The sequence below is a fragment of the Bombina bombina genome, chromosome 3 (assembly GCF_027579735.1).
Source record: "Bombina bombina isolate aBomBom1 chromosome 3, aBomBom1.pri, whole genome shotgun sequence".
In the NCBI taxonomy this organism is placed as follows: Eukaryota; Metazoa; Chordata; class Amphibia; order Anura; family Bombinatoridae; genus Bombina; species Bombina bombina.
The window spans coordinates 636,312,374-636,340,002 of record NC_069501.1 but is presented as its reverse complement, the minus strand read 5'-3'; the positions used below and the strand labels follow the sequence as shown (position 1 = coordinate 636,340,002).

Genomic DNA, 27,629 nt, shown 5'->3' with positions numbered 1-27,629 from the left:
GTGACCACGGGCAAACGTGTATGTTGACTGCTTTGGTATGATCCAGGGTTTGGGCCCGACTGAAGATATCATCTAGTCTGTTATAAACTGAAGTGTGGAAGGCCCGCCATATATCATATAATCCGAATTTGAGCCTAAGGGATCTAAGGTTATCATGTCGATTGTCCTTAGGAGTGGGTCTGATTTTTTATCTATAAGAGGGTCCCAAACTAGGTTATAATCGTCACCAATGATTACCCTATCCTATTTGTATTTGTCAACTAATCTAAGGATTTTGTGTAGACATTTACATTGTCCTGTGTTGGGAAGATAAACGGATACTAAAGTGTACATGAGTTGAGTATACATTTTAAAGTAATACAGGTATACCCCGCTCAAACAGCGGGTTAGGGACCGGAGCCCCGCTGTAAAGTGAAAACCGCCTTAAAGTGAAACAAGGCAGTTTTAGCTTTCTTTTCACTTGCCAGTGTGTTTAAAAACTTGAAAACATGTTTGAACTAACAAATATTAGGAGTGCAATAGTGCTGCATTTAGATTAACCCTAGCACAGAACAGTATTCAATAAATGCTGTACCTGTAAAATAGTGACATTGACTGTAGTAAAATTTGTCAGACTATACCACTGAGACACAGATTGCACTGTAATGCTGTAAACAGAGTGAACTGCGCATAGCAAAATGGTGCCAGCCACTTTTCTCGCAATCTCACGATGATTACAGCACTGTTTCAAAATCTTTGGAGGTTGAACTTCAGCTCCACAAAGCGCTGTATTAGTGAAGTGCTGTAAAGTGAAGCGCTGTAAAGTGAGGTATACCTGTATATCTAACTTGGAAATCTTTTTCTACAAATAAAGTTTTGCAGGCAAGGCGTTTATGGATAAGGATGGCGACCCCTCTGGCTTTGGAAGTATAAGGGGCACATACAACATTAGTATAGTGATTAGTAAAGAGTTTAGGGATGTCATTTTCCTTCCAGTGTGTCTCCTGTAGGAGGACTATGTCTGGTTTTGAGTGAGATAGTGATCTAAGAAAGATGCTTCTTTTACCTGGAGAATTTGAACCTCTGACATTGTGTGTGAGGAAATTTATATTATTCCCACTAGTCATTTACCTGAGAGTTATAGTATGAGTATATCAAAAGCCTGTGGGAGGGGATAGGGTAGAGCATATACATAATTTTAATATTTATCAAAAACAGGAAAAAAACTAATGTGGTGGAAATAGTCCACCAAATGGAGCCCGACACATGGGTGTCAGGGTGCCAGGAATCAGACAGACGAGAAGTGCAAAAATAATCACACCTTTATTAATAGCAAAAAAATAATAAAAAGTCCACAATTCAAATAACAAGCCAGGAATCAAAACCAGAGCTGGTAGTCAGACGAGCCGAGTCAGGAGCCAAAGCGAGTAGTCAGACGAGCCGGAATCAGGAACAAGGAAAACAGCGGAGTCAGGAACAAGTCAGGGATCAGGAACCAGGAGGGACGTCAGACAGCCAGGTAATACACAGGAGCTTTCACAAACAGGTCTGAGACAACGCAAGGGCAAAGCATACTGAACAGAGGCCCTTTAAATAATAAGTGATGACATCACAATTCTGAGACTGCATCCTGTCTCACATGGATGATGTACACCAGTCTGGCCATAAAAGGAAGTGCAGGAAATGAGCAGCATCACACAGTATGCACCATAGTCAGCAAGAGAGTATGAGAATGAGTAAAATGACTGCCAGCAGCACATGGCAAACAAAACAGGGAAAGAACCCTGACAGTACCCTCCCCTCAATGACCCCTCCCCCGCGGGAGGACAAAAGGCTTATTGGGGAAACAAGGATGGAAGGCACGGAGGGCGGGAGCATGAACATTAGATGAGGGAACCTTTGAACGCTCCTCCGGACCGTAGCCCCTCAAGTGAACCAAACACTGTACGCGGCCCCTGGACATACGGGAGTCAATAATGCTGCTGACCTCATACTCCACATGGTTGTCAACAAAGATAGGACAGGGACGAGGCAACACAGTGGTAAACCGATTACAGACCAATGGTTTCAAGAGGGAGACATGAAAAACATTGGAGATGCGCATTGCAGGAGGAAGGTCAAGAGTGTAGGCCACCAGAATTGTCGAGTGACAGACCAAATCATATGGTTCTTGCTTGGGTGACCTGCGGCTTTAGGATAGTGGTAAGTGTGCAAAAGTTTAGTTTGAAGATTCTCAGGAACAAAACACTTACCACTAGGTTTCTCAGGAGGTGCATTGGTTTGTGCAGCCAGGATCTCCTCCCCCAAGGGAGAAGTCAAATTAGTTTGTATGGTAGCCAAAATATGGTCAGGAGGTATAACTGGAGTAGGTACCGACTCCTCCTTGGACAGAGGGGAAAATTGTAGAGAGAGAGCATCAGCCCTAACATTCTTACTACTAGGTGGGTAGGAGACCATATAATTATACCTAGACAAAAATAGCGCCCATCTGGCCTGTCGGGGCGACAAACGTTTTGCTTCAGATAGATAAGTTAAATTCTTATGGTCAGTAAGATTGAGCACTGGCACGCTAGTACCCTCGGGAAGATGCCTCCATTCCTTGAGTGCCAAAATTATGGCCAGTAATTCCCTGTCACCAATTTCATAATTGCACTCCGCTGGAGACAATTTCTTAGAGAAGAAACCACACGGATGCATGGAACCGTCAGGCGTAGGACGTTGAGACAAGAGGGCACCTACTACAGTCTCAGACGCATCAACCTCAAGAACGAAAGGCAGGACAGGGTTAGGATGAGCCAGAACTGCAGCGGCAGCAAATGCAGTCTTAAGACTATCAAAGGCCTTAATGACAGTAGGTGACCAATGGAGTGGATCATTCTCTTTACGTGTCATGTCTGTAATAGGTTTGACCAAGAAAGAAACATTTTTAATAAACTTTCTATAATAAGTGGCGAACCCCAAAAAACGTTAAATAGACCGAAGACCAACTGGGCGAGGCCACTGCAGAACTGCAGATAACTTGTCAGGATCCATGGAGAACCCTGCAACGGAGATAACATAACCTAGGAAGGTTATTTGAGTCTGATGGAACTCACACTTCGAGTTTACAAAACAGGCCATTCTCACATAGTCTCTGAAGAACCCGTGTAATATCAGAACAATGAGCCTCAAGTGTGGGTAAGTGTATGAGAAAGTCGTCCAAGTACACCACAACACACTGTTGCAACATATCTGGTAGGACATCATTAATAAATTCCTGGAAAACAGCAGCATTATTACATAGGCCAAAGGGCATTACAAGATACTCATAATGCCAGCTCTTGGTGTTAAATGCTGTTTTCCATTCGTGGCCCTCCTTGATCCTAACGAGATTGTACGCTCCTCTCAAATAAAGTTTAGTAAAGACCGTAGCTCCCTTGAGGCGGTCAAAGAGTTCCGTAATGAGCGGAATAGGGTAAGCATTCTTAATGGTAAGATGATTAGAGACCCCTATAATCGATGCATGGTCTTAACTCGCCACACTTTTTCTTCACAAAGAAGAAGCCAGCCCCTGCAGGAGAGCAGGATTTGCGGATGATCGGCAACATACTCCTCCATAGCACAATTCTCCGCAACAGACAGAGGGTAAACCTGGCCCTGAGGAGGAATGGCTCCAGGTTGCAGGTCTATGGCACAATCGTAAGACCGGTGAGGAGGCAACGTACCGGCACGCACCTTGTCAAAAACGTCTAGGATCTCTTGGTACTCCTCTTGCAATTGAGATACCGAAGAAGTGCACAAGACTTTAATTGGTTTCCGAAGACAAGTGGAAATACATTGCGGAGACGACGACAAAATTTCGGACCTGCGCCAGTCGAGACTGGGATTGTGCTTTTGGAGCCAGGGATAACCCAGAACAACCGGAAAATGCGGAGAGTTTATCAAAATGGAGAGCCCCAACAGCCCCATGGATAACGGAGCAGTTTCTTGAGTAACGAGTGCAGGCTGAAGGGGCCTGCCATCAATGGCCTTAATAGCAAGCGGAACGGCCCGAGGCAAAGCAGGAATGGAGTGCTTTGATACAAAAGCACTGTCAATGAAATAGCCCGCAGCACCGGAGTCAACAAGAGCCTGGGTGACTATGGAGGAGTCCACCCAGGAAAGGACAACCGTGACCAAAAGTTTCTCCTTTAGCGGTTCCGGGGACAAGGATAAACCAACCTATGTCTCCCCCCGACAGGACCTTAGGTGTGAGCGTTTCCCGGCCGTGTAGGACAAGACTTCAAAAGGTGGCCCTGTAACCCACAATAGAGGCAGAGCCCCTCCCTCCTCCTAAAGGCCTTCTCCACCGCGGAGAGACGCGTGAATCCCAAATGCATCGGCTCAGCAGTACCTGGTGACTCGGGACCAGGAGGCAAGGGAGGGGAGGGAGGCATGGGTGGGAACGAACATGTAGGAGACAACAGAACAGGAGGCTTCCGCAAGCGCTCCTTGAAAGAGGGCCTCTCACTTAGTCTGATGTCAATTATGATTAAAAAAAAAAAAGACACCAATGCCTCGAGATCTTCTGGTAAATCTCTGGCAGCAACTTCGTCTTAATCGCATCAGAGAGCCCATGAAAGAAGGCGGCAACAAGGGCTTCATTGTTCCAACTTAACTCTGCGGCAAGCGTACGGAACTCAATGGCATACAACAGAGCAACAGATCTTGTACCTTGCTGAATGGACATGAGTCGTTTAGCAGCAGAGGAGGAGCAAGCCGGAACATTAAATACCCTTCGAAAGGAGGCCACAAATTCAGGGTAATTTCAAATCACAGGTTTATTAGTCTCCCACAAGGGATTAGCCCAGGCAAGAGCTGTGTCAGAGAGTAACGAGATGAGAAATCCCACCTTAGCTGTGTCAGAAGGAAACACCTGAGGTAACATCTCAAAGTAAATGCCCACCTGGTTCAAAAACCCTCTGCACTGATTAGGATCGCCTCCATAACGCTGAGGTAGAGGTGCAGAACCGAACATGCTCCTGGTAGGACTAGGTGCAGCAGCGGAAACAGGAGCAGCCATAACTTGCGGGACACTTTGGTCCAAATGTGCAGTGCGAGTCAGCAGGGTTTGCAGGACTAGTGCAAATTGATCCAAGCGGTGATCCGGTTCATCCAACCTGGAAATTATGGCAGGTCTAAGGTGGATTATTAGCACCATCAGGATTCATGGCCCTTGCGTAATGTCAGGGTGCCAGGAATCAGACTGAGACGAGAAGTGCAAAAATAATCACACCTTTATTAATAGCAAAAAAATAATAAAAAGTCCACAAGTCAAATAACAAGCCAGGAATCAAAACCAGGGCTGGTAGTCAGACGAGCCGAGTCATGAGCCAAAGCGAGTAGTCAGACGAGCCAGAATCAGGAACAAGGACAACAGCAGAGTCAGGAACAAGCCAGGGATCAGGAACCAGGAGGGACGTCAGACAGCCAGGTAATACACATGAACTGGAACTCTCACAAACAGGTCTGAGACAATGCAAGGGCAAAGCATATTGAACAGAGGCCCTTTAAATAATAAGTGATGACATCACAATTCTGAGACTGCAACCTGTCTCACATGAATGATGTACACCAGTCTGGCCATAAAAGGGCATGCAGGAAATGAGCAGCATCACACAGTATGCACCAGAGTCAGCAAGAGAGGTGAGTAAAAGCAGCAGCACATGGCAAACAAAACAGGGGAAAAACCCTGACAATGGGCTATATGGGGGGGGGGGGGGTTTGCCTAGAATTAACCATAAGCCAGACTGGTATACCCCAATGGAGTATATACATTCAATAGATAAGAACATTAAGTAACAGCAACTGTAATGCATGTATAACGGTATTACACTCAACATCTGTAAACATTTCACAGTTAACTAAGACAGAGGACAAATATAGAAGAATATAGATTCTATAGTCTCTTTAGTCATAACGTGTTGTAGTAGCAAAGTTCAGAGATAGAAACAATCAGGGAACTTTGTCCTGTAGAGGAATCTGGTGTTTTTGTCGTTTTGGTCTCTGCTCTTTTACCTGCTATTCTGGGGCTGAGGTTTTAATACGTGCTTGGGGAGGTGGTTGGGAATTGCCTGCAGGTGGGCGTAAGCCCCAGGTCTCCAATAGCGTAAAGCCCTGACTTAGGTTGGTGACATTGTGTATCTGATTGTCCTTTGTGATGACTATCTTAGTTGGGAATCCCAATCTATATTTAATGTTGTCTCGTCTTAGTACTTCGGTTATTGGAGAAAACAATCCTCTTTGATGGAGAGTATGTTGAGAGAGGTCCTGTAGCATTTGGATATCGCAAAATCTCTCAAATAGAGGGGACTTACGGAAAGCCGCCTGCAGGATCCGGTCTTTGAGGCTATAGCTGTGGAAACAGACTATAACGTCTCTTGGTTTTTTAGAGGAGATTGATTTTGGTCTGAGAGCTCGGTGGCATCTCTCCATAGTGTTGGGGGACATTTCAAATGATCCAAGTAGCTCCTTAAAAAGATCTGAGAGAAAGTCATGAAGTTCTGAGGGTTATACCGATTCAGGGATGCCTCTAAATCTTATGTTACTTCTTTGAGACCTATCTTCTAAGTCAGCTAGTTTAAATTCTAGCTGTATAATCTGGTCTGATAGGGATTCAGAATATGATAGTAGACTGGTATGGTCAGTGGCCAGATTATCATGTTTGCGCTCTAGAGCGTCAACTCGCTCACCTATCTCTGAGATGTCCTTGCGCAGCTCTGTTGAACTGCAATGGATTTCTTGTGTTAAGGGCAAGGTTTGAGCAGCAAGCATCTTCTGCATAGTGGACTCCGTAATATACTTTGAAGAGGTCTCACCTGAGTCGATGCTAGAATGGGAGTCTTCATCTTGTGAGTCCTGATCTATGTGGCTGGAAGCCGACTGAGTAGACCCTGGATGGGAAGGGAGAGAAAAATGATCCAAGACTGTCATCTTAACTTTACTTTGGGTTTTAGAGTGTCTCCTGGCGGTGTGAGGCATTTTTGCTGACAGATTTTAATGCTATCTGGATATACAACAATGACACACTCTTTGGGTTCAAGTAGGCAGGTATCCAGAGAGTACAGAGTAGAAAAAAAAATTTAGGACATTGAGTTACATGCTAAGAAAATGAACACCGATATTCTTGTGCTGTTAAGGTGGGTTAACCCCTCTGGCCATCACGCTTACCTGCCTACCACATCGGATGAGGTAACAACCCCCCTAAAATCCAGAGGGCTAATTAGCGTACAAGGTCTGATGTGGAAGCAGGGCAGCGCAGAACACTATTTATCACTGAACCAATTTGCACAGGGTTAAATTTGAGCGCCGCCCTGTGGTCAGACATAAAAAAAAAAAATCACACTTAGAAGCTAGTCAGCAGTTAGAAACTAAATAGTGCACAAACCTCCATATGAATTTCCTAGGACCTATCCCCACCTCAGGGAATAAGAGGATACGACCCAAAGGAAGGGGAAAAGGAGAAGGGAAGTGACCCATCCAGACAAGCTGGGCAGGAGCGGGGAGGTGAGGGATAAGTTTTACAGCAAGTCTACACAGGTAATAGTTTGAGTAAATAACAGTTCTAAAGTCCCAATAGAATATTAAATACACAAATTTAGTAGAGCACTTCTCAAGTGAGTGTGTAAATAGCCTGATTGGGAGACAGAGGTTGTGAAGTAAGTGTCCAGACAAAGTAGCCCTGGAGGGTCTTAAAAGTAGTAATAAGGAGAGTCCCAGTTGGTAGGTAATGCTATTAAGGCTGCTAGATGTAGTGCCAACCAGTAGTAAAAGGTAAAAGGCTGTTCACCAAGAGGTATGAGAGCCAGACGGCTAAAGAAAAGGAAAGATCTCACCCAGTTCTGGATTGGCTGATGTCCCAGCTGTCTCTATAGCCCGGTAGGAGACAGAACTCCTCTCATTAAGATGCCTTAAAGTGTAGGCCGTGAACATGCGTAATGCTAGTGTCCGAGCTGCACGATTAGGCCAATCTCCAGCCAATCTGGGATTATTTATGTAGGGACTGCTATTACACTCCATCGGCACCAATTGTACCTGTGTCCCAAGAGGGACTGGGATGTAAAGAGAGGCCCGCTCGTGATCCCTTGAGTGCCGTAGCTAGGCCTGAATGTCGAGCAAGATGGCCGCCGTTCGTGCCACATCGCTGCCTCCTGAATCCTCTCGCCCCACACTGAATAGCCCTCCAAATAGCTCCCCGCAGAGCTTCCAACGTGACTAGTGTCAGTTTTAAGCCCAAAAGCAAGGTTCGGTAAGTTGTTATTGGGTGTGGGCGCACCGGAACTTGCGGTCCTGTGCTACGCCCAAAGCCTCTGTAGTATAATGCTGGAAGTGTGGCCTCTTCCTGTGGCGTCAATCTCACCACACCAGTGTATGTTCTTTGGCTCCTGGAGCGGAGCCCCGACCCTCCGGTGCACCGAAAAAGCTCAGGTGGGATGCAGACTTGTGGAGGTTTCCTAGGTGGCTCTTGTGCGCCATGTTAGGTCCCAGGTAGAGCCAATGTTTGTTAGCCACTGGGAGCATAATATAGCTAAAGCTTGACTTCAGAACTCCAATGTGCCCAGTCTCATACCATAGTAGATAATGATTTTAGAGCTTAAGGTAGATATTTTCATTTTAAATTTACCCTATATTAAGGCCAGTATTTGCGGAGTTCCCAGGAGTTGTGACTGTCGTCTTTTTTTTTTTTTTGGTAGTCACAACACCTCGCCAAATTTAGTGGTCATATTCTTTGTATGCCTTTTTTCACACAAACACTGCAGTTTGGCTGTTTCTATCTTCATCCTTATATGTTTTGCTGCTATAAAACACACATATTTGTGTTCAACAATGTCCTACGAGCACAGCAGTACCCCCATGTACAGGTTTTAATGGGTTTACAGAAGTTACAAGACCAAATATGAGGTCTGTCCATTTACATGGAAATTTGGCACATGTGCCTATGTTGCCTTAGAGACATTTTGGCAGCCCAGGAATGAAAATTACCCCATCATGGCATACCATTTACAAAAGTAGACAACCCAGGGTATTCCAAAAGGGCTATGTTTAGTCTTTTTTGTAGCCACTTAGTCACAACACATCGCCAAATGTAGTGTTCATATTGGGGGTTTTTTTAGTTTATCACACAAACACTGCCCTTTTCACTGTTTATATCATCCTAATATGTTTTACTGCTAAAAAAAACACCAATATATTGGTATTCAGCAATGTCCCACTAGTACAGCAATACCCCCACATAGAGATTTTATGGGGTTTCTGGAAGTTACAGGGCCAAATATGGGGCCTGCCCATTTACATCAAAATCTGGCACCTTGATTTTCTGGGCCTATGTCGTCTTTGAGACATTATGGCAGCCAAAAAATTAAAATTATCCTGTCACAGCATACCATTTGTAAAAGTAGACAACCCAGGTTATTTCAAAAGGAGTATGTCCAGTATATGTCACCACTTAGTAACAACACCTGGCCAAATTAAGTGGTGTTCTTTCTTTCACACAAACAGTGCACTTTGACTATTTCAATCTTTATATGTTTTACTGCTATAATACAACCATATTTTTATGCAGTGATGTCCCAGTACCCCCACTTACAGGTTTTATGGGGTTTCAGGAAATTAAAGGTTCAAATATGGGGCTTGCCCATTTACATGGAAAGTTTGCACATTGATTTTTTTGTGCCTATGTAGCCTTTCAGAAATTATGGCAGCCCAGGAATAAAACTTACCCTCATTATAGCATACCATTTGCAAAGTAGACAACCCAGGGTATTTCTTTTTATAGCCACTTAGTTACAACACCTGGCCAAATGTAGTGGTTATTTATATATATATATATATATATATATATATATATATATATATATATATATATATATATATACATACATATACACACATACATACATACATATACACACACACACACATATATACAGTAGTATGCAAAAGTTTAGACACCCCTGACAATTGCCTTGATTTTCATTATAAATAATTGGGTGTTTGGATCAGCAATTTCCTTTTGATCTATCAAATAACTGAAGGACACAGTAATATTTCAGTAGTGAAATGAGGTGAAATGATAGCCTCTTCTGCTGAATAGCACACTGCCATAGGGTTTTTTTTTTTTTAATTGCTAACCAAACACAATTCCCACTTCACCACACCCAAAATCCCACTTCACTCCCCCCCCCCCCTCCAGTTTATAAAAAATACAAAGGAGAGCACTGGGAAGGACATTGATTAGGAACAGCAGGAAAGGGTTAAACTGAAAAACTGAAGGGAAGGGGTAAACAGTAACTAAAGATCCCCCCCCCCCCCAAAAAAAAAAAAAAAAAATACTATTGATCAGTACTGATCAAAGCCCTAACATGCTGATCACAGTAGCACCAGTGTGATCAGCAGCAAATAATACATTTTTTTATATATATTTGTGTGTGTGTGTGTGTGTGTGTGTGAGCACACACACTGTGGGACGTGGTGATCTACCTTCCTCTCTCCCTCAGATCGCAGTGAGGGAAGAGGGGAAGCAGATACAGTTGTAACAGCCAATGAGAGAAAGCAGATACAGATGTAATAACTCATTGGCTGCTACATTGCTGCAGTGGCAGATCGATACACCTCGAGTGCTGAATGGATTCTGGGGGACTGCCTGAGGTGCAAGGCACGTCCCCCAACAGGATCAAGCATGCAGGAGGCAATGGAAGGGGAACAGGACATAAAAAAGTTAGATTGGCATATAACGGCCTAATGGCGGGAAAGAGTTTTGGAGATCTAATATAACACAACCCAAAGAACAATGAGGGTCAAGGAAAAGAAGAGGAAGCATCTGGTGGGTGAACAAAGTAGTATGGCTTTAACTTTTTTTTAAATAAATACAAATATTTTGGAAGGGAAATTTCTAGGCACCAGAGTTAATTTTGTCAGTTGCCATGGTGACCTGGCAGCATGCGTTCATCATGCACTAGTTAAAAGGAAACATTCTACATTTTTATTTTTCTCTATCCTGTAAACACACAGTGCTATCAAAAAAGCAAGCTCCATAGAAAGACCAATGACGTACAGGGTACATTGCTGTTCCTTAAAGGGACAGTAAACGTAAAAAATAATGTTACATAATTCTGCACATAATTATGTAACATTATCTTAACGACAGATTGAAAAACCAAAAGATTTGAGAGATTTTATCCACCCAAGTTACACTTACCTCGTTTCTTCTCCAGGCTCTTCTAATCAGGTCTTCTTTTCAAAAGCGCTTTGCAGGCGTGCTGTCCAATCAAAGCGCACCCGATCGTGCTATTTAACTAAATGTAGCTCGCTCTCGCTACAAGACTAGAGCTGAAGCGCGCTACATTTAGCTCAATAGCGGGCCCTGCAAAGCGCTTTTGAAAAGATGACCTGATTAGAAGAGCCTGGAGAAGAAACGAGGTAAGTAACTTTGGGGGACAAAATTTCTCAAATCTTTTGGTTTTTTTAATCTATCGTTAAGATAATGTTACATAATTTTGCAGAATTATGTAACTTTTTTTTACCTTTACTGTCTCTTTAAGGGTCTAAGATATAAGATGTGTTTAAAACACCTTGTTTAATATATTAATGATTCTTAAAAGAAAGGACTTGTGGATTTTATGAGGGTTGGGATAATTTAGTGTGGTCTAATTAGTATATAATGCAAAAGAGGTTATGAGATCCTCTGGAACAGGTGGATCAGGGAATCTGCTAAAAGAAGAGATTACATTTGTTCTCCTAATCACACAAGTCCCATCAGATCCTGCCCCCCCCACCCACAAAAAACAAAAGGGGTGCTAGGGTATCAACCTGTATTGTCACAGCTGCAATGCAGTTTCTTTTCATAAAAAAAGTATCAGCTACAATATTATCAACCTATTATCAGGCTGAAAGGGAAGTGGAAAGAAAAACAATTACATGGTAAGTAAAATTAATTAAGAGAGTGTCTTTGATCAGCCATGCTAAGCAGCCGATAGATTAGATGAATGCAGAGCTATCATCATCTACAAAATAATATCGTCACAAAGCCATCTCAGTGTTATAAAGATGAATGCCCTGTTGTGTGAAATCTCACACAAGTGCACCCTTTTGGGATATGAGAAGTGACATTATTAAACCTTCTCAACTACTCTAACAATTAATAGGGGGAGCACTATCCTGCAATAGTCCCATGATTAAACTGCACAAAGCAGCTGTTTATACACTCAGAGTAACCAGCAGGTGAACCCGATTCAATATTTATCATAGGCTTTTACAGATCACTGCTAGCTGAGCAAACTTTTTAATTAAGTTGGAGCTTTCTTCAAAGAACTTATTCAAGATGTCAATCAGCAGTACAGATATCGGATATGGTGTTTGGTAAGAGTGTGTAATACAAATCCGTAACTTTCTTCATCCCATCTCTGTAAATTAGCCAGGTATTACCCTTAGAGTTCTGATTGTAACAGACTGCCAGTCCCCTGGAATGTGTAACAAAAGTCACTCAAACTCCATTGTACACGTTGTAAGCAATATGTTAAACTGCGGTGGACTCGCACATTAGGACAGATCCTTTTCACAACTGGTTTCCTGATACTTCTAGTGTTTGTTACACTATTCTCCATTTACTGTTTACTTTCTTAGCTGGTGTAAATGGGGATTCCTTACAAAATAATATACCAGTTTATTCAAGTCCCTGGAGCTGCAGTATTAATAAAGTGAGTACTGCAGAGGGAATGGTTGTATTACCTGGGTGTACACTCATTATTTAAATAGTTATTAAAAAAAACAAAAAGACTGATGATAGGTAAATCAAGATAAGTTTTTTGTTGTTTTTTTAATAGATTTTTTTAATTAAGGTTTTAAAAAAACAGATTAACGATGTTGAACAATCTCAAGAGATACAAGTTACATATTATATTCGTCAAAACCAAGAAATCCGTGTCAATACTTGTAGACCTGTAGTAGAATATATTGTACAAATTACATACAACAAAATCAACAAACTGTCTTGCATGCAAACTTAGATAAACAAGAGATGATATCTGACACTTTCCAAAAATACGAACAAAATAGATTTAACCTCTAAATTCTAAATTAACAGTCGAATACAATAGGGTCAAATGAAATAAACAATACCATTGTTTATTAGAATCTTATTAAAAAAAAATTACATAAAGCAAACTAGTAATGACACTCGGTAACAACTATATGCCTTTTGGGTCTCTGAGGGATCCTGAAAATATGTAAGAGCCTAATGTTCCCTGTAGGCAAAATAATTTAACTATCTATAGAAAAGCTTAGAATAAATTAATAGTGATTCCTAGGTACCTGATACATGTCCCCTTGGATCTGGTATGGACCCTGCATATTAGTAAAGTATTGAGAGAAGCTTGAGGATTAAGACACCTCTTCCATAATATATATATATATAATTGCCAAAACTGCATGAGAATAAAAGAAGTTCAAATAATATAACAATTAAGTATTTAAGTATCCACAGGACTTCTAATGTTCAGGAGGTATACAACATTTAAACCAGTATGAACTAATTATGACATTTATTAGAATTGACACTTGAGACATTCAAAGAAATACACACTTTCACCTAACTTATCCAGAAAGTAGATGCAAATGACACTCTTAAATGGGAGTTTAATGTTGCACCCCTGGTACAAAATAATGTACTAGGCAAATCTGAAAGTAGGAATATAAATTTAAAAAAAGTATATATGTACTTAAAGGGACACTGAACCCAATTTTCTTTCATGATTCAGATAGAGCATGCAATTTTAAGCATCTTTCTAATTTACTCCTATTATCAAATTTTCTTCGTTCTCTTGCTATCTTTATTTGAAAAGCAGGAATGTAAATCTTAGCAATCAGCCCATTTTACCCACCAATAATCAAGCATAACCAAGGTTCTCAACCAAAAATGGGCCGGCTCCTATGCATCACATTCCCGCATTTCAAATAAAGATACCAAGAGAATAAAGAAAATTTGATAATAGGAGTAAATTAAAAAGTTGCTTAAAATGTCATGCTCTATCTGAATCACAAAAGAAAAAATTTGGGTTCAGTGTCCCTTTAAGTGGCAAACTAAAGTTTAATTTCACTTTCCAACAAATGAGAAAAATAATGGTGGTTCATGGTTTCATTACTTGCCAAATAAAATATAAAACCTAATTTGATACTAAGCCACAATCGCACCTACCACCCCATTTCCTGTATGCATTTGGAGAGGGAATTCATCTTTCTATCAAATTGCTCTTCACTTTAGTGCATTGCAACACATTTTTTGATTTAGCAGTCCTATTAAAGCATACTTTAATAACATTTTATTTACTTCTTTTGATGACACCAAAAGGGATGTCTGCCTTAACATTTTACACTGCCTTCCAAATGCATGTGAATTATAAGTGTTGGGGTTCTGAATTGGCTGTAGGTATATTGAAATGTAATTAAAAAAAAACATGCAGAGAGGTTAAATACCAAAGGTAAAGTCCGAAAGCAAGACACACCTGGTGATTGGAGAAGTCATGTGACTCCCACTTCTTACTGGTTCACCTCCTGTGTCCTGCTAAAGAACTGCAAGGCTTTTTCAAGGCTTTAAGCGCCTAGCTCACTACTACAAGCATTATATGTTATAACAATTTAGAGTGTGTATTTTTTGCATTAGAATGCTCCTTAAAGGGATACTAAACCCAATTTTTTTATTTCATGATGCAGATAGAGCATTTTCTAATTTACTCCTATTATCAATTTTTCGTAGTTCTCTTGCTATCTTTATTCAAAAAGTAGGAATGTAAAGCTTAGGAGTCAGCCCATGTTTGGTTCAGAAGCTGGGTTACTCTTGGTTATTGGTGGCTACTTGAGAGGAATTTTTGCTCCCCTCCTGCTTTGCAATTGTGTTATCCAACATGAATTTTAGTGATGGCCCTTATAGAAATGTATTATGTGAGAAAAGTTTATGCGCCTGTGCTATCTGCCCACTATATTACCACTTGCACAATATTTATTAACCATGGTTTTGTAATACCAGTACAAAAATGAAAGCAGTATAAATTGTGCTTCAGTAATGTTTATGGTCCTTAAAGCTGGTATTTTTGCTCTCAACTTACAATCTGATCCAAAGTCTTTGAAAGTACTATGATGCAAAAGAATGTTAGTGTGTTTATATAAAACTAAGATAGGATTATTAACATCTGGAGTCATTTCCATAAATTTTCCAGAAAAAGCTGTCAAAATGCCTCTCTCAAATTTTCACAAATTTCAGTTTTGTATAAATTTTTCAATTTGGCCACCAAGTGTCACTTATTCATCACAGAGAAATACCAACCTAAGAGTTGGCATTAAAAGCCTTGGTTATGTTTCATATAACTGAATGTAATAGACACTACTATAAAGAATTATTTGCACAGATACTGATCTAAAAATCTAGTATAAAACCGTTTAAAAACTTACTTAGAAGCACTCAGATTAGGTATGTTTAAAAGGTAGCTGCAACACCCACTGCAAGTGGGAACTAGCAGACTCTCCCCCTTCCTTTGCATATGAAAAGACCCTTTACACAAACAGGAGCAAGCTAGAGTAGGTATACATCAGTATTCTCCTAAAACGTTGGGGCTTGGTTAGGAGTCTGAAAACCAGATAAATGTTATTTAAAAATAAGCAAAACTATACTTTTTTTTTTTTTTTTTAAACCTGTATGGGCTATATAAATTGATCATCTACAAAACATTTATGTTAAGATAAATCTAGTGTAAAATGTCCCTTTACGTCATTTAAAACTGATTTGTAGTACATATACTGTATAAGACTATAAACAAAATAATATTGACAGTAGAAAGTGAGACATATTACATTTTAGTTGGAAATGTGATACTTTTAAAGGGACACTGAACACAATTTTTTTCTTTTGTGATTCAGATATACCATGTAATTTTAAGCAACTTTCTAATTTACTCCTGTTTTTTTTGTTCAGCACTCTGGGCAGCAGTTTTTTTGTTGGTGGATTAATTCATCCACCAATCAGCAAGAACAACCCAGGTTGTTCACCAAAAATGAGTCGGCATCTAAACTTACATTCTTGCATTTCAAATAAAGATACCAAGAGAATGAAGAAAATTTGATAATAGGAGTAAATTAGAAAGCTGCTTAAAATTTCATGCTCTATCTGAATCACGAAAGAAAAAATTTGGGTTCAGGGTCCCTTTAATAAAAACTACTTTCAGCTTCACAATAAAATGTTTTAGTATGAAAATACCATGATATTTGCCACCACATTATAAAATATAAAGCAAACATGAACTTTATTTTGATTATAACCTGCCTTAAATCCTTTGCCAAAAATTACATTCCTGATTACAAATGGAAGCTATCCTTGGTATTTAGTTTATATACAGTGTCTGTTAAGAAGTGTTGTTAGATTGACTAACCTGATTACAAACTGCTGTATGTCTTTCTGAATACATGTCCATATCATCTTTCTTTATCGGATGCTCATCTGATCCCAGACTGTTTTCATCATCATCAATAAATTGTACACCTTTCTCAAAACAGCGCCGTTTACGTCCCTAAAGCACAAAGTAATTATTTTATAAAAATCTGGAAAAGCTTTCCAAGCCTAAACAGAAAATAAAATCAATAAGAACAACTTTTACAAAGTGTGCGCATAAAACAAAAAGAAAAACTAAATAACATTTTAATGAAAAAATAATTACACATTTCATTCCATCAATAAAAAAACAGTAAAATGTCACATTCTTAATTAACTACAAATTAAAAGCCATAAAAAAACAAAGGAAAATATGCAAACCTTTGGAAATATAAATTAGATAAAAATCCAACATCAGGTATTAAAAAATAGAGACAAAAACTAAGAAATAACTGTTATTCACAGGTTACTTTTTTTTTTTACAAAACCCACGGTTAATGAAACATGTCCCAAATCTATATAATTTGTTTCCTGCATATAATTTAAGTTTTAAAATATTTGCCTTCTCACACAAGTTGCTGGAAATCAATTTGTCTTTCCTGTGGGTAAAAAGTTATATTACTAATTTAGGATTTGAACATGTCAGCCCTTTCACTGAGCTCTAAGGGGTTAATTATCCATAGTACAAACGGAAAAAACAGTACGCTCCCTTCTAATATGTATGTATCCTTCCCATCTTCCGTTATTAGGAAATATTGAAATAGTATATAAAGATAAGCTAGTTTGGTAGGATGGAATTCATTAAGACATACATATTATCTAAATTTTTATTATCAATATAACAAACTTCTCATAACTATTCCAATAATTAATTAAATATAAATTCCACATATAAATTAATATCTAATAGGTCTTTGGAAAACCAATTATTGTTACAATAATATAAATGCTCTCTTTTGTCTAGGGCTAAATAAAATTAAAAATATTTTTTACAATAATAACATCTCTACACATGATCCCTATTTTTACATAGCCAAAACCAAACCTTTCCTTGTAATTACCTCTAAGAAGGAATTAGAAGAACAAAGTTGGGCAAGCCTTTACAAAACATATGCCAACTGCCTTCAAAACCATACATTATTCATAAAAGAAAGAAATAAAAAAAAAACACTTTCACCATATGTTTAAACAAACAGCTAATGTATTAGATGTCAGGGGAAAAACATGGGATTGTCAGATTAAACATAAGGTTATCTTTCACACAGAACATAGATACTGAAATGTAAGAAATTAGAATAAAGGCCCCTCTAATAGAGTTGGGGTGAGCTTTGACTATAGGGGCTACATTTATCAAGCTTTGGAGCTCTTTCTGTGAGTGATCCTGCATCTGACAGTTAAGATGACTGCTGTTTCTCTGTCTGTCACCTCTGTACTGACTGTTTTGAATCACCCAGGAGTGATTGACAGCCAATGTTCTTGGGAGATTGATTGCACGAGAGTAGGAGGGTGCCGCTGCACAGGCAGTTGCTTGTGGAAAAATAAATGTGGGCTGAGCCATGTTGCCAGCTCTCGGCAATCATAAACAGACAGGTTCCCTAGATGGGAAACTTGTCCACCCTGCCATTAATACATGGAGCCCTTGGAATTAATAATATGAGATGGTTGTGTCATACTCTAGAAGGCATGAATATAATTATTATCCATACTCAAGGTGCGTTTCCTTCTCTTACAGCTGTAATTGTTGAAATTCTGAAATGGAAGAGCATTTTCTGAAAATGTACACATGGAAATGTACACACGGTTATATAACTAAACATATATTAACAGTACTACAGGTTGCAATTAGATTATTGTATAAGTGACATCATCAGAATTTTGTAAGAATAGAAGCCAGGATAATCCTGATATTAGCAGAGAAAAAAAGCCAACATCACGTAGTCACTAAGGACATCACCCTATCTGGATATTACCCAAGTGATATATGGATTCCATGCTGGTTTATTTAGTTACAAGAGTTTGTGTAAATGCTTTAAAAAAAATGTATTAAATGTTTAATATGGATATTTTTTGTATTTGGTAAACCCCTTATAGCTGTTAAATTTCAAACCATATTTTTATGAATATAAAATATTTGCTCATGTTATTTGAATAACCTGTGGTTCATTTTGTAGCTGTCTGATTCTTTTCCTGGTAACTTGGAAATCATCATCCTGATCTGCAGGTAAAGATGCCTGTTTCTTTGCACATAGTTTTGAAGCTAATGTTTTTTTTTCACTTGCCGACTCTAGAGGGAAAAAAATATACATATAACTTACTTCTTAAAGAAACAGTAAAGTCGATATTAAAGTTTCATGAACATGTAATTTTAAACACATCATTAACTAATGTATCGAAATTTGTTGTATGCTCTTTATATCCTTTGTTGAATAAAAAAACCTAAGAAGGTGCTGGAGTAGCAATACTCTACTGTTCATTGAAAATTATTTATTTATATTTATATATATATATATATATATATATATATATATATATATATATATATATATATATATATATATATATAAAATGTTAATTCCTTTAATTAAGACAAGAGTAGTACAATTCACTATCGCAAGAAATGGTATCTCCACAACTAAACAAATTGATTCATTTAACTAATGGTGTTATTCACAAATAAGTATTAGTCTTTGTATTATGCACAGTGCTTACTTTTATTTTATTATTTTGAAATTAATAAAAAATAACCTGAATTGTGTGATTAATTTTGTTTGGAAGAATAATGTATTCAGCCATTTAGCACATTTCATCTAACTAACATCTATATGCTAATTGCTTTTTAATGGTCACAATAAATTATATATATATGCTTGCAAGTTTATTTAAACAAAGTTTCATATTATAAAGACTAATTCCACTTTAGGAATTAATAATATACTTTCAACTATATTGAAACAAAGTATCACGTCCGTATTCCACCTTAAAAAAACTCATGTTAAAGAGATATAAAACACAAAATGTTTCTTTCATGATTCCGATAGTATCATGTGATTTTAAACAGCTTTCTAGTTTACTTCTATTATCATTTTTTCTTATTATCTTGGTAACTTTTGTTGAAAAGCAGGGATGTATGCTTAGGAGCCGGCCTACTTCTGGAACACTATCTGGCAGCAGTTTTGCAAGAATGGTATCTATTTACAAAAGCACTAGATGGCAGCGCTATTTCCTGCCATGAAGTTCTCCACATGCCTACGAAGGTATCTTCATCACAAATGGTCTGCTCTGTCTGAATCACATAAGAAAATGTTTGGGTTTTATATCCCTTTAACCAAGAGAGTAACCATAGTACTAGCAGTTCTATGATTGGTAGAATAACTTTTTAAGCACATTCCATCATCACATTGTCACTTTCTGACGAAGCGTCTTCGGTCGTGAAATGCATACGAGTTATGTTGCTGCACTGGTCACACTCAAAGAGGATTGTTCACCGGTGCTCTGCATCTTGTCACACAATATGTGTAGCTAGCTCCCAGCAGTGCATTACTGCTTTTTTTTATAAAGAATATAAGAGAATGAAGCAAATTTGATAAAAGTAAATTGGAAAGATTCCTAAAACTGTAGGTTCTATCTGAAAAATAAATTAGCAATTTTATACCTTTAACCCCTTAATGATCGAGGACGTATGCCATACGTTCTCAGAAAAAATACAGTTAATGCCTGAGGACGTATGGCGTACGTCCTCGGTTTGGAAAGCAGCTGGAAGCGATCCTGATCGCTTCCAGCTGCTTTCCGGTTATTGCAGGATGCCTCAATATCGAGGCATCCTGCAATAATAATTTATACCCCTCCGGTGCAGAGAGAGACACTCTGTGGCCCTCTCTACATCGGACATCGATGGCCGCATTAGTTGGTGGGTGGGAGCTGCAGTGGGAGGCGGGTAGGCGGCCATCGATGGTTTCTGAGACAAATAAAATAAAAAAGATAAAAAATATTGTAAACTGGGTACTGGCAGACAGCTGCCAGTACCCAAGATGGCTGCCAAGAAGGTAGAGGGGGAGGTTAGAGAGCTGTTGGGGTGGGGGGGGCAGGGAGGCTGGGGGCTAAGGGGGGGATCCTATACAGCAGCATATGTAAATATGCACAGGGGAAAAAAAGAAAGAAAAAAAGGATGCCTTTTATTTTAGTACTGGCAGACTTTCTGCCAGTACTTAAGATGGTGGGGACAATTGTGGGGTGGGGGAGGTAAGAGAGCTGTTTGGGAGGGATCGGGGGGGGTGATGTGTCAGGTGGGAGCCTGATCTCTACACTAAAGCTAAAATTAACCCTACAAGCTACCTAAACTTGTACTTCAGTATAAGCATGAAGATTCACAATGCTACATTATTTCAAAGTCTTAATCTTGAAGGAAACTGTGGTGTGTGTGCCAAATTGTGTCAACGGTCACACACGTCCCTAAGCCCCGCCCACCTATGTGTTTCATCACTGCCTGCGTGACTTCGTCAGGGTTAAGGGGCAGTTCGACCATAGTGGTCTTATTTGTATAAAATTGTAACCATGGTTACCTAACACAGCAATGCCATTTAAATATTTTAACTTGGTATTCATGATGTAATCATAATCAACTACTTTGCATGTTTGTATTACATGTTGCAAATGTTTTTGAATATTCACCAATGGAAAACGTATGTTTTTAATCAAACAGTGCTCACTGATCATTTTAACCACTGGTATATTATACAAATCAAATAAATATTAAAAAAAACATATTACATTTTAAACCGTGGGGTTTTCATCTTAAAGGTCTAGTGAGGGCTTGGTGCAATCCGTCCATCAGTAGTAAAGCGGTGTCAACTGTAGGTGTAAGTTGTTGAAAAAGTTTTAATATGATCTCAGACAAGTTAGCATATGTCTTAGGTAGGTTACAGATGCAAAGGTTTGATCTTCTAGATCTTTTTCAATATCATCTATTTGATCTTCTAATTTTTGAATATAGTTGGAGTGTTCTTGAAGGGTAATTTGCAATCTGGGGATTTCATACACAAATTCATCCATTTTTTTCCTCTAGTTCAGATATTCTTCCTCCTATTTCGTAGATGTCATGTCTGAGATCTGTTAATTCTATCTTCAATTCCTCCTGAAATATCTGTAAAAGTAGCTCTATATTTCGTTTTGCTGGCGAAGGGGGCTTAGCATTTTATGAGGGTGCAGATGTAGGGTTTACCCTAAATGTATGTCGAGCGTAATACTCCTGTAGGACGTTGCTTCTGTACTGATCTTGATAAAAAAGTCTTATTTTGTCCGAGTTTTGTTCTTCATATTGTTAAATCCGTATCTGCTGGATTATACTAGCAGCGATAATGGACAAAATTCTGCCCTAGCATTTTATCCTGGGATGTGATCAACAGATAAAGAAAAACAATGAAGAAACATAAGGCTTGGGTATACCTCAACACTCATTCATCCACCTCTGTTTTATTGTTATATGTCTTATATAGCTATAATTAGAGCTTTTCACATTCTCTCTCTTTTTTTAGCATGCAGGGTCTCCCCCCCAGTTAATCTCCTTAAAGGGACAGTCAAGGTTAGCCTTTGAAAAGACAGGACGTGTCTACATGAAGCTCCTCTCTCCAAGACAGCTTTTTTTAAGCTATTTTGTCTAAATTCCTGATAATATGGTGGTATAATACCACACTATATGAGACTATTTATCCTTTGAAACTTGGAGGAGCTGATAAATTGAAAGCAACCTACCCAAGATTTGATACAAACTCATTACAGAGTCCAGACATAGCGGATAGCGTCACTAAAATGGCAGAGACAAGTGCATGGGGAATGAGAGTGCGACATGCTCTCAAACTTTGTTTACAGAATATCGAACAGACCCTAACGACAGAGATCACCTCTCTTTTCGCAATGGTAAGCTGCAGAGATACTGACCCAATGTTGCTTGCTTCAGAGCTCCAACCGCATAGCGCTGCTCTGGCTCCCTCTGAGATACAGCCAACCCGGTCTACGGAAGCAACTCCACAAGCGGCTGATCTACCTACTTACACTGGAGCCGATGCTGGCAGTTGGATATTTTCAGCTTGGAGCGGTTCACTTGACCCAGGGGAGACATCAAGAGTGATGCTTCGCAGCTATTCCCATGAGATTGAGATGTCGTCTCCCATGTGTCCTGCTGTCGAGCCAGTGATGAGATACATAGACCATGGGGAAAGGCTAGACCAGCGCCCTACAGCAGAGTTACCGCAGAACCTATGTGACACTAATGAGCCTCCAGCACTTTACTATACTAATACGCTGCAATTAGATGCAGGAGATCATCTATATGTGAAAGTGCAGCAGCAACCCTTCAGAGAGGACAACAAAAGGATTACATGTTGCTCACAAGATGTTGTCTGGCCTCAGTATATTCAATTACCGAACTGTCTGCGGTCTTACAACCCCCAGCAGAAACGCCTGGGCGTCGGATAGATCTGAGAAGTAACCTCATAATGAGCTAACTAGCCCAACGCCAACTCTTACTCCTTTGTAATTCTGACTAGGGGTGCTATAACGGTAATATTTGTTTATTTTAAACTATACAGCAAATGCAGGATTATATGATGGCGACCGAGAAGATAATATCTGCAAGTATACAGTATGTGTTTATGTTATGGTGGATCCAGTATTGTTTTCGCTGTGATATACGAAAGTCTACATGGGTTTTTATTGTGTTTTTATTAACTTCCTATGTTTTCCTATATTCCTTATGATACTGTACAGCAATATACTCCATAGGTTGACATGGGATGGAATCTTGCTACCTATAAATCTCTTTACTGTTGCATTCTATGTTGCTTGTATTCTTTTGCATACTGATTAAATTGCCATCTTTAGTTTTATATATATACTAATACCCTCCACAATCTCAACCACAGTCTTTTATGTTTTCACCTTAGGAAAATGCTTGTTTGAGTTAATTTAGATAAGTAGCTATATGGGGCTAGTCCATGCCCTGAGTTTATTGAGAGTTCCATATAATATATATAACGTTCTTATGTTACATTATTTAATATATCTGTGGACATGTTATCTCGATATAAGCCATTTCTGGCATGTTTCCTTTACCTAGATAATATAATGATATGTTGTTTTACAGACATAGTCCTATATTTCATATATGGAGACCATCTGTTCTCTGGCCATGTATATTAGGTGGTATTGAACCTCTATACCTGTTCCTCCCTTTTTTCTAGAGAAGGGTTAGCTTATGTACTTCTGAGTTTTACATGTTTGAGGTGTGAGATGTTTTACACCGGGCTTACCTTGGATGCTAAAGTGTAGTAAAGAATTATGTGACACCTTGAAGGAATCATATATGGTCCTTAACCCACTGGGTACTAGATGTATACAAGCGATAGCCGCATAATGTATGGAGCTGATAGATAGAAGTGTAAGCTCGTTGCCGCAGGGCATAGGGCCCATGCCCATGTGGCAATCTTGCATTTCCCCTAAATATATCATAGAGCTCAGTTTTGTAGCTAATATATATGTGAGACTAGAAACAGTATAATTACTGTTCAGTTGTGCCAAACTTATACTAAGTGAGTCCATCAAATACCCATCCTTAAACAACACCTATACACTTATCCTTACTACTTGCTCATATACCATGGCGTCCCAGGTACTATCTTCTTCCTACTCCCATCTCTCATATGACAATATAGTTATGATAGCTTCACCCCCCACACTAGACATACTTTGGCGAACATGGATATTTACTCTGCAGTATATATATGACACCAGGATGGGGTAAATTATTATAAACAAATACTCACAATATCATATTCAGACAGACATGCCAGATAGTTGCTATAATCTGATGAGACATGTGCCTATATATTTTCCATTTACAAACCCACTGTGCATATGGATTAGCTCTCATCTAGATAATGCCTTATTACATGTGGTTCAAGTGGGACCTAGATTCCCGTCATATTTGTTATATTACTCCTGCTGCAACATGACTATACTTGTCATTTTCCCTCTAGCCCTCCCCGACTTGAGATTCTCTGTTGTTAGTCTGCTCTGATACGGGCGTGAATATATTATCCTACCGTATGGAATTCCATGCAATATTTTGTGCTATGTCTCAGATTGTTTTCAATTATGCTTTCATATCAGTCTGACCATATATATACCACTATACTCTGATATTTTGCATACAATACCCTTTTTTAAACTATGTACGACTGAAAACCTTACTGAAAGGAAAAAGATAGGGAAAGAAGTATCTCCCCTCACCCTTTCCCACTCTGAGTATCAGGGTGGGTCATACCCAATATCCCCTTTTCCGTCTGTGTCCAGTGGGGACAATAATCCCTGAGGGGAGATACAACCCACATCCCTTAGTTACAATGGTTTATTGTAGAGTAACAAACCAATGCATAGACCTCAGTTACAGTCGGAATACTGTGCCTACTTTGTACCAATACAGTCTTAAAATCTTATTGTCAGATCAGCCTCCCTCCCCCACACCCTCTTCTTCCTTCCCCCAGACACTACCAATATTCCTAATGAGCATTTATCTCTGATCATTCTCCTCCCTTACTCCCCCCCCCATGTACTCCATTGGGCTCACGTCGTGAGCATAGGACACTACCAATGTTCTTACTGAGCATTTTTATATTTGATCATTCTCTTCCCTCCCTTCCCCCCCACCCATATACTCCATTGGGCTCACGTCGTGAGCATAGGATAACAATTCTATCCTTCATTACATATAATGTTGATATAGATATTGCTGGTCTTATATATAATCTTATGTGATATAATAATTGTTATATATTGCTATCTATTCTATAAACAAAAAACAAAATTTATGCTTACCTGATAAATTCCTTTCTCCTGTAGTGTGGTCAGTCCACGGGTCATCATTACTTCTGGGATATTAACTCCTCCCCAACAGGAAGTGCAAGAGGATTCACCCAGCAGAGCTGCTACATAGCTCCTCCCCTCCACGTCACCTCCAGTCATTCGACCAAGGACCAACGAGAAAGGAGAAGCCAAAGGGTGTAGTGGTGACTGGAGTATAATTCAAAAAAATTTACCTGCCATAAAAAACAGGGCGGGCCGTGGACTGACCACACTACAGGAGAAAGGAATTTATCAGGTAAGCATAAATTTTGTTTTCTCCTGTTAAGTGTGGTCAGTCCACGGGTCATCATTACTTCTGGGATACCAATACCAAAGCTAAAGTACACAGATGACGGGAGGGACAGGCAGGCTCTTTATACGGAAGGAACCACTGCCTGAAGAACCTTTCTCCCAAAAACAGCCTCCGAAGAAGCAAAAGTGTCAAATTTGTAAAATTTGGAAAAAGTATGAAGAGAAGACCAAGTTGCAGCCTTGCAAATCTGTTCAACAGAAGCCTCATTCTTAAAGGCCCAAGTGGAAGCCACAGCTCTAGTAGAATGTGCTGTAATTCTTTCAGGAGGCTGCTGTCCAGCAGTCTCATAGGCTAACCGTATTATGCTACGAAGCCAAAAAGAGAGAGAGGTAGCCGAAGCTTTTTGACCTTTCCTCTGACCAGAATAAACGACAAACAGGGAAGACGTTTGTCGAAAATCCTTAGTTGCCTGTAGATAAAATTTCAGGGCACGGACTACATCTAGATTGTGTAGCAGACGTTCCTTCTTCGAAGAAGAATTAGGACACAAGGATGGAACCACAATCTCTTGATTGATATTCCTGTTAGTGACCACCTTAGGTAGGAACCCAGGTTTAGTACGCAGAACTACCTTGTCTGAATGAAAAATCAGATAAGGAGAATCACAATGTAAGGCAGATAACTCAGAGACTCTTCGAGCCGAGGAAATCGCCATTAAAAACAGAACTTTCCAAGATAACAGCTTGATATCAATGGAATGAAGGGGTTCAAACGGAACACCCTGTAAAACATTAAGAACTAAGTTCAAACTCCATGGTGGAGCAACAGTTTTAAACACAGGCTTGATCCTAGCTAAAGCCTGACAAAAAGCTTGAACGTCCGGAACTTCTGACAGACGTTTGTGTAAAAGAATGGACAGAGCTGAAATCTGTCCCTTTAAGGAACTAGCGGATAAACCCTTTTCTAAACCTTCTTGTAGAAAAGACAATATCCTCGGAATCCTAACCTTACTCCATGAGTAACTCTTGGATTCGCACCAATATAAGTATTTGCGCCATATCTTATGGTAAATCTTTCTGGTAACAGGCTTCCTAGCCTGTATTAAGGTATCAATAACTGACTCAGAAAAACCACGTTTTGATAAAATCAATTTCCAAGCAGTCAGCTTCAGAGAAATTAGATTTTGATGTTTGAAGGGACCCTGGATCAGAAGGTCCTGTTTCAGAGGTAGAGACCAAGGTGGACAGGATGACATGTCCACTAGATCTGCATACCAAGTCCTGCGTGGCCATGCAGGCGCTATTAGAATCACTGATGCTCTCTCCTGTTTGATTCTGGCAATCAATCAAGGAAGCATCGGGAAGGGTGGAAACACATAAGCCATCCCGAAGGTCCAAGGTGCTGTCAAAGCATCTATCAGAACCGCTCCCGGATACCTGGATCTGGACCCGTAACGAGGAAGCTTGGCGTTCTGTCGAGACGCCATGAGATCTATCTCTGGTTTGCCCCAACGTCGAAGTATTTGGGCAAAGACCTCCGGATGAAGTTCCCACTCCCCCGGATGTGGATTGCTGACAGGTGGCAAGAGTGAGACTCTGCCCAGCGAATTATCTTTGATACTTCCATCATTGCTAGGGAGCTTCTTGTCCCTCCCTGATGGTTGATGTAAGCTACAATCGTGATGTTGTCCGACTGAAACCTGATGAACCCCCGAGTTGTTAACTGGGGCCAAGCCAGAAGGGCATTGAGAACTGCTCTCAATTCCAGAATGTTTATTGGTAGGAGACTCTCCTCCTGATTCCATTGTCCCTGAGCCTTCAGAGAATTCCAGACAGCGCCCCAATCTAGTAGGCTGGCGTCTGTTGTTACAATTGTCCAGTCCGGCCTGCTGAATGGCATCCCCCTGGACAGATGTGGCCGAGAAAGCCACCATAGAAGAGAATTTCTGGTCTCTTGATCCAGATTCAGAGTAGGGGACAAGTCTGAGTAATCCCCATTCCACTGACTTAGCATGCCCAATTGCAGCGGTCTGAGATGTAGGCGTGCAAAGGGTACTATGTCCATTGCCGC

General features: G+C 39.7%; 1 protein-coding gene across 1 annotated transcript in view; it reads right to left on the bottom strand.

The window, feature by feature from the left end:
- Positions 1-27,629, bottom strand: part of BRIP1 (BRCA1 interacting helicase 1) — a 1,071,924-nt gene that overhangs the window by 985,963 nt on the left and 58,332 nt on the right. Inside the window, exons 5-6 of the mRNA XM_053707344.1 lie at positions 18,565-18,695; positions 16,413-16,550 (exon numbers count right to left, since the gene is read on the bottom strand). Of these exons, the coding sequence (XP_053563319.1) occupies positions 16,413-16,550; positions 18,565-18,695 (269 nt within the window). The remainder of the gene's footprint in view (positions 1-16,412; positions 16,551-18,564; positions 18,696-27,629) is intronic.